Source organism: Globicephala melas, chromosome 14 (genome assembly GCF_963455315.2).
Source record: "Globicephala melas chromosome 14, mGloMel1.2, whole genome shotgun sequence".
Classification (NCBI taxonomy): domain Eukaryota; kingdom Metazoa; phylum Chordata; class Mammalia; order Artiodactyla; family Delphinidae; genus Globicephala; species Globicephala melas.
Genome location: NC_083327.1, coordinates 25,437,757 through 25,450,628, shown reverse-complemented (window position 1 = coordinate 25,450,628; position 12,872 = coordinate 25,437,757). Strand labels below are relative to the sequence as shown.

Genomic DNA, 12,872 nt, shown 5'->3' with positions numbered 1-12,872 from the left:
CACAGCAGTGAGAGGCCCGCGTACCCAAAAAAAAAAAAGAAAAAAAAAGCCTTACCTGAACTAGCTCCCCGATGTGACCAAACAAAGAAAAAAATTTTTCTCACTTCACTCTTAAACTTGCCAGATAAAGATTTAGTGATATCATAAATATCTCTCAAGTCCCAGTTTACATAACCTTACTTTTTATCCATGATCTGGTGCGTTCACTTAGGAATCAGAATCACTTTCCTTCATCCTTTCTGTTCTATATTCAGAAGAGAAATTAATTGAGGAGGTTAGAAGTGTAGGAATCAAGTTAAGTCAATGATCTCCCTTTCTCTTGCTATTGGGAAGATGAGGGTGGCAGACACTGCCGGTTTCCTCCCTAATATCAAGTTCTATCTTCTTATTTACTATCGTTTTTTAGGGCAGCAGTACACCCAGCTTAAATTTTAGAAATCCATGTCCCACCTAGGGAATAAGATGAATGAGACAAAAGCAACAGACTGCTAGAGCTTGCTGGAATAGTTGGCTTTCCTTATTTAGACCCGGAGCATTCCACACTGCCTTTTCACTGCAAGCCTGCAACGAGGATATGACTGCTGTAGCAGCGGCAATCGCAACGCATTGCAACCATGAGGGAAAGGCCAGGAGAATCATCTTTACACCCTTGAGCCACTGGACAAAATAGAGCAACTGCTCACCTGTGAAGTATATTCCTTTTTGCATGAGAAAAGTGTAAAAAACAATTAAACCCTTGTTTATTGGGGTTTACTTACTTGCAACAAAACAAACTCTAACTTAGAAGTGAGCAAACTTTTTCCGAAAAGGACAAGATAATAAAAATTTCCTGCTTTATAGGCCATATTTTCTCTGTTATAATTCCTCACCTCTGATATTTTAGCACAAATAGCACCCATAAGCCATATGTAAACAGATGGATGCAGCTGTGTTCTAGTGAAATTTTATTTACAAAAACAGGTAACTAGCCAGATGTGGCCCAAGGCTGTAGACCCCTGCTTTAACTGATAAAAGGTGAAACTAGGGACGTATTGTCCTTGTATTTATGTTCTAGTTAGTTATTGAGATGGTTATTATCTGGTGGCTGGAGACTATGTAGGAATAAAGTCAAAACTCCCTATAAGGAAGATGAGGGCAGTGGCAGAAGCCTAGCAAATACTGATCAGTTTCTGTCTCTGGCTAAGAGACATCAGAATTTTGGCAGGATTCTGGAAGATTTTAATTCTTGTATTGAAGCACCTGTATTAAATAGTAATAGCAAAAACATTTTTTTCATCCTATTGGTTTTTCTGTTTTCCGTAGTTACCAGTATTGAAGCAGAATTGTTTTTAACTCATTTTCTGAACAAATGTACAATATTTTAACAACATTCTGGGTCAAAATGTGTTTGTTGGCTAACCTGGCAATCTAAATGCTTTTTTTGGATACTGATTCTATGGAAAATGAAGTCCAAGTTACAAACAACTAAACTACAAATTAACTTTTGAAACCAAACTTATTCATAAATTGGTAACTCTCCCTATATATAACTATTTAATTATAAGCCAGATTTTCCCAATGTATAAAAGTGACTCTTTGGGTGTTAATTGGCTACTTTAGGAAACTGCATTAATTTTCTCTTGGTACTAAAATATTATTTAGTAAATTACTGCCACGTGGTACCATCGGCATTATACAGGTTTAGGAAATTTAAGGCAGTTTTCATTTATGCCTGACTTCCTAGGCAATAGCAACAACTTTCAAATGCAAGCTGCAAAGCTAGTTGAAATGTATTTAGGAGACTCTATTAAACTACGTACTTAGTTTGTAGTAAGTTCTTGAAATAAAGTAATAAATCTTGACTGGTGTTGAGAACTTATTATTAAGCAATGTGAATCTCTTAAGTTTATGCACTTCAGAGATGAAATGTATTCAGAGTACCTGGAGCAATTGGGATGATAACATTTTTTAATTGCACATTTTAAGTGAGATAATTTTAGTGAGGTTTTTTTTTTGTTTTTTTTTGCCGTACGCAGGCCTCTCACTGTTGTGGCCTCTCCTGTTGTGGAGCACAGGCTCCGGACGCACAGGCTCAGCAGCCATGGCTCACGGGCCCAGCCGCTGCGCGGCATGTGGGGATTTTCCCAGACCGGGGCACGAACCCGTGTCCCTTGCATCGGCAGGCGGACTCTCAACCACTGTGCCACCAGGGAAGCCCTGTTTTAGTGAGCTTTGAGATACTTTAGGTTTCCTTCTTTTTCTGCTCCTCCACCTTCTCCTTCTTCTCCTCTTCCTCCTCATTACATTCTTCTTCCTCCTTCTTTTCCTTCTTGAATAATCAAACTTATAATAGAACAGAGAATTAAAATCAAATTAGTTGCGAGGAACACTAGAGTGATGATTTCTGCAAAAAATGTAAAAAAATAAGATAAAACCACTAATGAAGAACAATAGCTGGAAAACAATATTGTTAGATAATATTTAAGAAAATAGATTGATTTGGATACATACAAGTTTTAGGTAGGCCTAGAAAAAATACAGTCGAAAATAATTCATACCAGAGTAGAAGCCACAAGCAGGAAAAGTAAAATAAAAAGAAACTGTAAAGTGGAAAAGGATGAGATTGATAGCAGCCAGAATATAATGAAATTGGCTGTTCTCTTCAACCGTTATCAAGAACTTGGGATAGAGTAAAAGAATGGTGTAACAGGGAACTGTCACACTTACTTTTGCTGTATTATGTTTTGTATTGTATCACTTTAAACACATTCATATCTCTTTGTAAACAGATATACCCTCAATTATATATCATGTAATACAGTAGCTTTCAAAAATTTTTTAATGTGTTTATTAAAAGTAATTCATAGGGCTTCCCTGGTGGCGCAGTTGTTGAGAGTTCGCCTGCCGATGCAGGGGACACGGGTTCGTGGCCTGGTCCGGGAAGATCCCACATGCCGCGGAGCGGCTGAGCCCGTGAGCCATGGCCGCTGAGCCTGCGCGTCCGGAGCCTGTGCTCCGCAAAGGGAGAGGCCACAACAGTGAAAGGCCCGCGTACCGCAAAAAAAAAAAAAAAAAAAGTAATTCATAGATGCACGTTGTATATCTGTACTTTGGTATATTTATACACAAACACACATGTGATACCGACATTTTATGAAACCATATCACTATATGCAGTAAACTCAATTTTTATGGTTTCATTCATTTTTTAAAAACTTTGGTTGTAACACATTATACTCATTTTATGATGATGAGAAATGGTGGTGTACTGGAAAAGGACTTGGGAGTTAAAAATGCAGTGTAGTCACATAGGAAGCACACAGCTGGCATTCAGTAATGTAAGTTTATTCTAATGGGAATTCTGAATACACATTATTAATGTCCTGCTTCAAGGCAAATCTCATGTCTCCTCTTTCTTTAATATTCTTTCTATTAACAATGTTCCTCTTAATAAACAACCTACATGTTATTTAAATAAACGCTATACTGCCTCTGAAAAGTAAATGGAATCTTTGGAATTCCAGAATGTTATAATATACAGAATAATATTTTAAACATTGTGTAGATATTTAGCAAGAGGAGCTAATGAGCTTACTTAGCCACATAGTTATATATGTAAATATTAGTATATGTTATTACATAATTTAAGAATCATTCATATGTGTTCATGATACATATAATAGTATATAAATTAAAATTATTTATCTAAATGAGGGACTACATTCATCTCATATTGTAAGGAAGTATAGTTACAGTATATTGAATTAAAAATTTAGACAGTCTGTGTTTAATATAAATTAATGGAAAGAATATTCATGTTGTAAAGAATGTAAATAGATAACTATGAAAATTATAATTAAAGATAGCCATGACACAAGGATTTGGACTAAATCAACATTTCAAAAATTGTCGACTGGTATTACAATATTTTTGTGATTGAAATACAACATGATTCTCTATTTATAATAAAACATGTTCCAAGGTCAAAGAAAATGTTCACAACTGAAAAGCTTATTCTGATGACATGTAAAGGAGGTTTTGGTCATTAACAAATGTGTATACACACACATGTATACCTTATTCTTAATAAAGGTTTATTTTCATTATTGAAAAGGTCTGATTGTGGGCTATAGCTATCTCATACTTCCTTATAAATCACTTCTATAAATAGTTCATCATTAAAGTGAGACTATAGTCACGTAGTTGACCTTATAAATAGGTAGCCTTTAGCTCTAGATTCATGGAAAATTAGACATGGAGTCAGATTACTTGATAGACCACATGTGAAAGTATGCATTTTTTTTCTAAAGCAATCAAAATATTAATTTCCCCACCACCCAAAATAGAAGAGATTGCTTCATCTGTATTTTTCTCTCAACTTAATACGTAATATTTTTAAAAGAATGTGTGTTGTTGGACCTCTTCCCATTTTGATAGTTATTTCATTTTTTTACAATGATACGTTCCTTCTAAATTACTTAACCTTAATGTCTTTCTGTTTAGCTGGTGTATATAAAATAGAGAGTATAAATTATGGAAATTGGTCATTTCTAAATGATAGAAATTGAATAAAACCTGTCAATATTTAAAAGCCTAACGTTTGCCAGCATTTATTATAGACAGCCCTGGAATTCCACATTGAAATCAATTTATGTTCCTGCCAAAGCTTCAGAGGAATTGATCTCAGGCTCGCTGTACAGCAGCTTCATCTCAGGACCATTTGAAAAATAATGATGCCTGAATCTGATCTCAGGATCAGAGTATTCTGGAATGAGTCCCAGGCATCAGTAAGTCTAATACAGACAAACTAAGTATAGGATAATAATAAATATACATATATATATATGTATTTCTTACCATGTCGCAGGAGTGGTTTTAAGTATTTAAATACTGATTTCCAGAACAATTCTATTTATGAAGTATGCACTCTGATTAAAGCTATTTTAAAGCTGAGAAAACTGATGCTCAAGAAGTTTGTTTCCTTGTTCAAGATTGCACAATTTGCAAATAAACCCTGGAACCTAGGTGCACACCCAGTAGACTAGCTCATGAGCCCATGCTCTTCAGTCCTTGGCTCTATTGCTTCTCCAAATGTCCTTCCTTCAAGGAGCAACAGAATAGCTGAGGAGATAAACAACTATGAAATAATTAAACATTACATTGTGTAGTACTGTCAGCAAGGGAAATAGGATTTGGGGGAAAAAATAATAAAATAATTCTGTATTAGCCGAAGCAGAGGAAGAATGATTCAGTGAGTTGTAACTTTTTTGTGGAGGCCACTAGAGAGAAAATAATGGATCCAATCTTGAACCTGGCTCTGTTATTATTTAAGATAATGGGAGAGGACTATAGTTATTTATAAGCATCTGGTCAAATATATCAGTCGTACATCCACAGAATGGAATACAACAGCTGATTAAAGAGTGATACAGATATGTATATGTTGAATGATACAAGTTATAAAATACAAGACAAATGAAAAAATCAGGGTTTTGAACTATTAGAATAATATCATCCCTGTTTTTAAAATATACATACTTTCATATATAGCTAGACTATTTTTGTGAGGATACCAAAGAAACTACTAAAAGTAGTTGCTTTAGGGAAGGGTAACTTTGTGACATGGGAACCAGGTTCAGAGGAAATCTCCCTTTTCAGTATATTCTCTTTTGTACCGTTTGAATTTTGTTGCATATAATATGCATTTGCCATTTTTAAAAAAGCAATTCTAAAAATCGCTGCTCAGATTGACCTCTTCTGGTATCTGCAGGTTCTAGGACTCCTACCTATTGAATGGATCCCTAAGGGTCTTTTCATCATTATGGCCCATCATGGATTCTCAACAAATGCTAAGTGTGTGACTTAGCTTTCCTGCTTCTAGTGCCTGCTCTCAAGAAGTGCCAGCACCTAGAATTATTACAGCGTAGTTGACAAAAGATAGGGATTAGAATTTGAAAAACGTGATTGAATCCAAAATCTGCCCCTTTCTGAGTGGATGCTACTTAATTTCTGTAACCCTTAGCTTTTCCACCAATGAATAGAACAACACTACCTACGTGCACGGTTGCAGTAGGGAAGAAAGGAGGTATTTATTTATTTATTTATTTATTTATAGCAAACTGTAAGTTTCTATAGAAATGCCACCATGCCCTGCATCGAATAAATGCCAAACAAACATTTGTTGAGTAGAACTGAGCTAGTAAAAAAGTATTAACTGTTGATTGAAAAGATAGGTGACATGTATGACTCAATATCAAGGGCTCCTTAACCCTGCTGGATTGTCATGTTCGATTATCATTTAGTTATTCCTCTGTGGGTAGGACTGGTGTGAATAGTACAGCTAGTTCTGGGCAGCTGCCTAATTTATACCTACTGTTTTTACAATATTCTATTCTGTTTACATCGATAGTTACAATTACATTGTAATTCTATGAAAATGCAAATGCACCTGGAGTTACAAATTAAAGGCCTCGTCAATTCACATTTTAGTCATTACTTAAGCAGAGATGAGCAGAAGTCCAGATATGTTTTTAGAACCAATTGCCACAGTGGCTTTCTCCACAACCTTCAGCTCTTTGCTCTTTAAAGCTCTTTACATAGACTTTCCAGGAAGTGCGAACTCCTATTGTAATTAATTAAACATCCAAACAATTGGTTACTAATCATCTGATGATGACAGAGGAAACTTTATTTTCAGAAAGATGTATTAGCAGATCATTTTTGCAAAGATGTTGTGACTGTTGCTTTAAAGAACAGCGCTATCCTTAGTTGATCAAGTAGCAGAGTAGTGACGTTTGTTGTTCTATGAGGAGTGTTATTACCCTACTGAAACGATATTGACTTTACTCACAATATATACTTGACTTGGCACCCCAATCACGATGCTTTCTTTTTCCTGCTTTGTCAGTTCAATATCATTCATTTTTTGTTACAGAACTTTCAGATCTTATTTTTTAGCTCTTATTCAAGTTGTCTTTTCAGTAATTGTTCTTAAATATATTTAGAAATCCATTCTGTGATATGTCATGTATTATATTGTGTATTTTACATTTTTGAATAAAACATCATCATTCTAATTGGTAGGTCATAGCTGGCAATGCAAAAAGCATAATTTAATTTTGAGAAAGATCAATTCATTTCCCACTGATTTTTTCAACTGCTTATTATAGCATGAGATTTATGTTTGTTTTAGCCACAAATCATTTTTCTCTCCAACCAAAAACAATTTGACGGGTACGTACTGCAAATGGATTGCTCATAATTCCTGCAGACTCAATTGCCCTTAATCCCTGTGCTTTAATTTTTAGATAAAATTTTATATTTATTGCTCATGATATTATTACTGACCCTTTTTTGTTCACAGCCAGTAAATTGAAGTTTAGTGAAATCACGTTAGAATTTTTTACTTATTCCTAAATACCCTAAAAATTGAATTGATATGTTACATGATACTCCACTGGATCATGTATACTTTTGGTCTACTCTTTTGTTATTGGAATAAATTTACATGTGTTTTTATACGTTTGTCCTGTAGTGCAAAAGTGAAACACCTATGAGGAAGAGTAAGAAAGCTAAAAGTTGTGTATTATAAAATCCTAAACTCCTAATAATACACACATTTGTTATTTCAAAGGATGACAAAAATGAACTCCATACTATAAAGCAGCAAAAGTGTTCAATAAAAGTCTATTATTCTATAATTGTCAGATTTGCATTTGATTGTGTTCTAAAGATTTTTTCATTTTCACTTTTGGTATTTACCTAATGGAAACCTAACAAGTGTCAATAGATGTAACAATTTGAGGTGTGGTAAAAGGTCATTTCATACTTCTTGACCTATCTTTCCTGATTGTATTATTTAGAAATACAAATATTATTTTTCCACTTACCATTCTTTGTTGAAATTTAGTGGGAGAATTTGTGTAGTGAAAATAATGACTAGTATAAAGAAATTACTTTTAAAATCCAAAATCAAATTCATGAACTTCATTGAAGTATTACCACCAAAAAAAAAAAAAAAAATTCTTCCAGATGTATGATGAAGAGTTCTTTTTTATAAGGCATTGTGTTTTGAGTCTTAATCAAGATCAAAATTCCTTGATTCCATGTTATTTCAACATAAATTTCAACATATTGCATTATTAAACTATCCTATCACTAACCTTTTTTCATAGACTTTGTTAAAATTCCAGTAAGTCTATTCTTTCTTTACTGTATGTATTAGTTTTCTATTGCTACCATAGTTACCACAAAAACTTCAAAACAACACTAATTTCTTATCTCCCAGTTCTGTGGGTCAGAGGTCTGGGCATGGCGGGGCTCAGCTGGAGCCTCAATTGCCAGCCTCTTGGGCTGAAGTCAAGTTGTCAGATGGGCTGGGCTCTTATCTGGAGCCTCTGGGGAAGATCCACTTCCAACCTCATTGATGTCAGAATTCCAGGCCTTTGTGCTGGTAGCATTGAGGTCTCCATTTCTCTGCCTCTGTCACCTAGGGCATGTCTTTGATCCTTAAAAGCTGCCCCCATACCTTATGTTCCCCAAGTGACTCCTCCAGCAGTGGCGGGTTGATTCCTTCTCATGCTTCAGATCTCTCTGGCTTCACCTTTCGCAAAATCTGTCTAGCCCTGGCTGGAGAAATCTCTCTGCTCATAAGGACTGATGTGATTAGATTGGGCCTGCTTGAAAAAGTCCGAAATAATATCTTTATTGTAAGGTCTATCACCTTAATTACATCTGCAGTGTCCCTTTTGCCTTGTAATGTTGCATATTCATACATTCCAGAGATTAGAGTATGGAGTTTGGAGGGCCATTCGCTTACTATATTATGTTTTAAAATTGTCTTTTCCTCACTTTGTGCTAGGAAATGTTTCCATACATATAGGTAAGCTTAACATTTTGGAGGGCATAGGGTGAGGGGGATGGAGCCCTTATGAGTACATTTCATCTTGTAACTTAAATATAATTTTTGTACTTGGATTTTAATTAAAAATTGATTAAGATCAAAACTCATGCATGAGTGCTTGAAGCTCAAAATCTCGAAAATGTTGACTGGCTCAGGTCTGTACATAAACCCACCATTCTTACTGATTATTTTTTAGTTCAGAGCCTCATACTAAACGATCCTAGCCCCAAATTTACATTTTAGCCTGTTATTTGACTTTTGCTTTTCTGTTGCATCAACTTTGTTTTTATACTGTTGAGATGTACCACTTTAAACCACAGAAACCATTTCTGTATTTCCTAAGATCATCTTTCACTGTCATTTGTATAGACTCCAGATATGTCCCCAATAATTCTTGAAAATATTTAAGGGCAAAACGTTCCATCTGTTTCTTCAGTTGAAATTAATTTTTATATCGGAATATTTCTAGAAACTTAGGTGAGAAATTAATCTGTTAATCACTTTTTAGAAACCCTACTACAAATTCATGTTTAAAAGCTTGCCTCTCTGAATTTGTTTTCTTACATTTTCCAGTGCAGGGAATTTACTATTGTCGGTTACTATTTATTAGCTTCACATTAATTCCAATTACAAAAGATTTTATTTAACTTTGATAATTATGAAAATTATAAATGTCATAATACCTTATAGGTTGTTAAGTATGTATATGATTTAATTAGTTGTATGCATATTCTTTTCAAAATGAATTCAGATTGTAGCTAATTGAATATTTTGGTGTAAGAGCATATTCTTAGTGAAACTGTTACAGTGGGATTAATTTAGCAGATCAAATATATTAACCATAGAAATCAATGTTTTTTAATATTTCTTTCAATTTTACTTTTATGTATAACTTTATCTGCAAATCATGACTGTTAGAATCTGATTAGCTTTAGAGATATTTTTGTTTATAAACTGTATATCTTATGAGTTATATATTCTCTATGCCTGAGATATTGAAACTCAAGGGAAAATATTATCAATTTTTATGTACCAAAGTGTTGTATTTGAAGGACATAGGTAGGGAAAGATTTTTCCTATCATGCAATTTATCTATTCTCAAGGGCCATGTGCTAGTACTTCTGTTTCTGACTCTTCTAAACGTGTGGCTTGATACAGTATTAGCAAGGGATACATTTTTAAAAATAAGAAATACACAGGAAATCAGGAGTATAGTCACTGACAGATATGGCTCTTTGTACAAAAGAGGGAAAATACATTGTAGAGTACTGCACTGCTAGTGCTGTGTTACGGGCTTCAAAATACTGTACATTTCAAATGTGTTTTTTGGCATCTTTCCCCCCATTTCCCAATTACCATCATTTTATTGGTAAAAGTTCTTTTTCCAGGATGAGATAATGAGTTTAATGTTAATGTGTAACTTGCAGAAATCATGTCTCATTTTACACTTAGATCTTGCTGCAACATATTAGAACCAAATGAGGTACATTTATACCCCAAGTCTCTGCCATATTTTGGAGGATTCAGTGTCTCGTCTCTCTCATCTTGCTGTTTAGGGATAGGAACTAAGCAAAGTGTTTTATAGTTTGACTTACACTGAAAATCACATTAAGCTATGTGTGTTGTTTAAAGAAGACCTAGAGGTTGGCACCTAATAGTGCTCCCACCTATTTCCATTTAACCTGTTTCCAAATGGCACACCTCATGCCGTAAACCCTGATCGGAGACCCAGCAGCCTTACTGAGTAATTTATGTATTGACTATTGCAGTATCCTCACCTGTGCTGCATTCTGTTTTTTACTAATTAAAATTAAAATACAGATTTTATGAATGGCGTTAAGTAAATTAGACTATTAGAGATTCCTGGCTAAGTAGAATCTCATCTCACCATTAGCTGGGGAATGTGTTTCCCAAGGCTATGGCTTGGGGATGCAGCTTCTTAAACCACACAGTTGGCTGAGATGCTAAAAATGTTATGGGTGGAGAGATAAATTACTTTAGAAACAAGTTCTTCTTCACTGCACATACCCAGGTTTTAAAAGTCATGGCAAAAATAAGATTCCTTATTAGAAATTGGCTTCATTGGAAACATATCAGAAACGCATTTAGTCTGTAAACACCGTCTGTTGAGTACTTCAGCTGCATGCCCCTAAAGGGAAAGTTGTTCCACTTAATCCGCCCTAGTTATGCTTTTGTTAGTAATCTGAGAGGAAATGGGAGTCATGCATCTTCCAGGTCCTTCCCTCAAAATCGTCAAGCCAGACAGCAGTGACAAATGTTTTTTCTAGATATTGATATAAGAAAATATCAAGAAGTAGAAGAAACAAAATAAAGCCAAAAGGATAAACATCAGAAGCTTGCTTCAACAGCTTTAGACCCATATAATTGCTTTTCTGTCAGCAGGATTATTAACAATTTTGGACATCTGAAAATTAAATTAACAGCCTGAAAACATTTTACAGAATGAGATAGAGCATGATACATGAAACATAATGACCCCACTGAAATGCAGCCAAGCCAGTGCAGCTACTCATTTAGACAGAGAAGACAACTAGTTAATCGTCACTGAACAAATTAGACAGAGCAGATTAGTTTGCTACATTCCACAGTCTTAGCTACCAAAAAGAGTATATGCCACTAATTAGGATGAAAGAACTCTAGCATGTTATTATCTGTATATAGAGAGAAAGCAAAACTGTAGCTTGAATTGCTTCTATCAAAGCTTGAAGCCTAGGTTACGTAGGTATAAATTACATGTGGAAGAGTCTGTGTGTGTATGTGTGATCACGCACATATTTAAGTAACAGAAGCCTTAGCATTTTCTTGCACCTTAACCTAATGAAGTATGAAACACCCACACGCACACACATGCACAGACACACACGTGAAACATAAAAACATTTTTTTAAAGTTTGATTCCTTTAATTGAAAATGAAAGTAGCCATTTCATATACTTTATCTGGCACAGTATTATTTGTTTCTTGTAAAAAGTGTATTGCTGTTGCATGTGAAATAAATATTTGGACTTAGAAATCATATTTTGTAGCCTTAATTAGCATTCCTTTGCTTAATTGTCATTCTCAGCCCCATCATTTCCATTTTTCACTAACTTGAACAATGCTATCTTCTGCTGTTTGCACTTTAATTTAAATTTCTATTAAGGTTTATGAACAGTAATAAGGTCCTGTTTGAATATTCATTAGCTTCTGAATTGTGAGCTATGAAAAGGTGCTTTCTTTTACCTTAATGAAACCGGCACAGCATGGGACTGATCAGTTGTGACATTTGATTTGAGGCATCCAGTGAATTTTCTCATTGTTTATTGACACATCTTGTCCAAACAGCTCCCTCGCAAGTGAGCGGAGTAATGAAGGAGAGAGTGCTGCAGCGGAGTGTGGAGCTTTCCTGGCAGGAACCGGAGCATCCCAATGGAGTCATCACCGAATATGAAATCAAGTATTACGAGAAAGTAAGTGCTAAGAACAGCTGAAATGTACAACCATGTACGACACTCGGTGTGTCTTGTGTCATCCTACTGCACTGTCGACTAAAGCTGGCCATTATAACAGCTATTTGGAGCTACTTCAAAATAGTTAATTTTAGCCACTTTTAATAACCTTCTCCCTGAATCTCTGGTTCATTATTATAATGATAGTTTCTGTGTATTAAGTTTTTGTGTTACACAGATGCAAATATTCCACTAGTAGTATGTTTAGGTATTCAAGTTTTGATGTCCTAATGATTAGTTGTAGGATGTTTAGTACCACAGAAACCACAGAACCCAATGTGGTATTTTTTTTCCCTCTGTGTTTTTGAAAATGTTTCTCTTAGGGTGTCTGTTTGAGCCCTTGATGATTTATTTTATGTATGTAGTTTCAGTGATAATGACGTGGCCTCAAATAATTTTGTAATTTGGAAAAAATAAGAATATTTTCTGTAATAAATGTGTAGAGTTCTCCAAACTTCAGAGTCAGGTGATAATATTTCACTC

At 34.8% G+C, this 12,872-nt stretch overlaps 1 protein-coding gene across 5 annotated transcripts in view; it reads left to right on the top strand.

The window, feature by feature from the left end:
• EPHA7 (EPH receptor A7) overlaps window positions 1-12,872 on the top strand; it is a 167,134-nt gene that overhangs the window by 121,350 nt on the left and 32,912 nt on the right. For all 5 annotated transcript variants that reach the window (XM_060283314.1, XM_030859512.2, XM_030859511.2 and 2 more), the window contains exon 6: window positions 12,226-12,350. In XM_060283314.1, coding sequence (XP_060139297.1) covers window positions 12,226-12,350 — 125 coding nt within the window. The remainder of the gene's footprint in view (window positions 1-12,225; window positions 12,351-12,872) is intronic.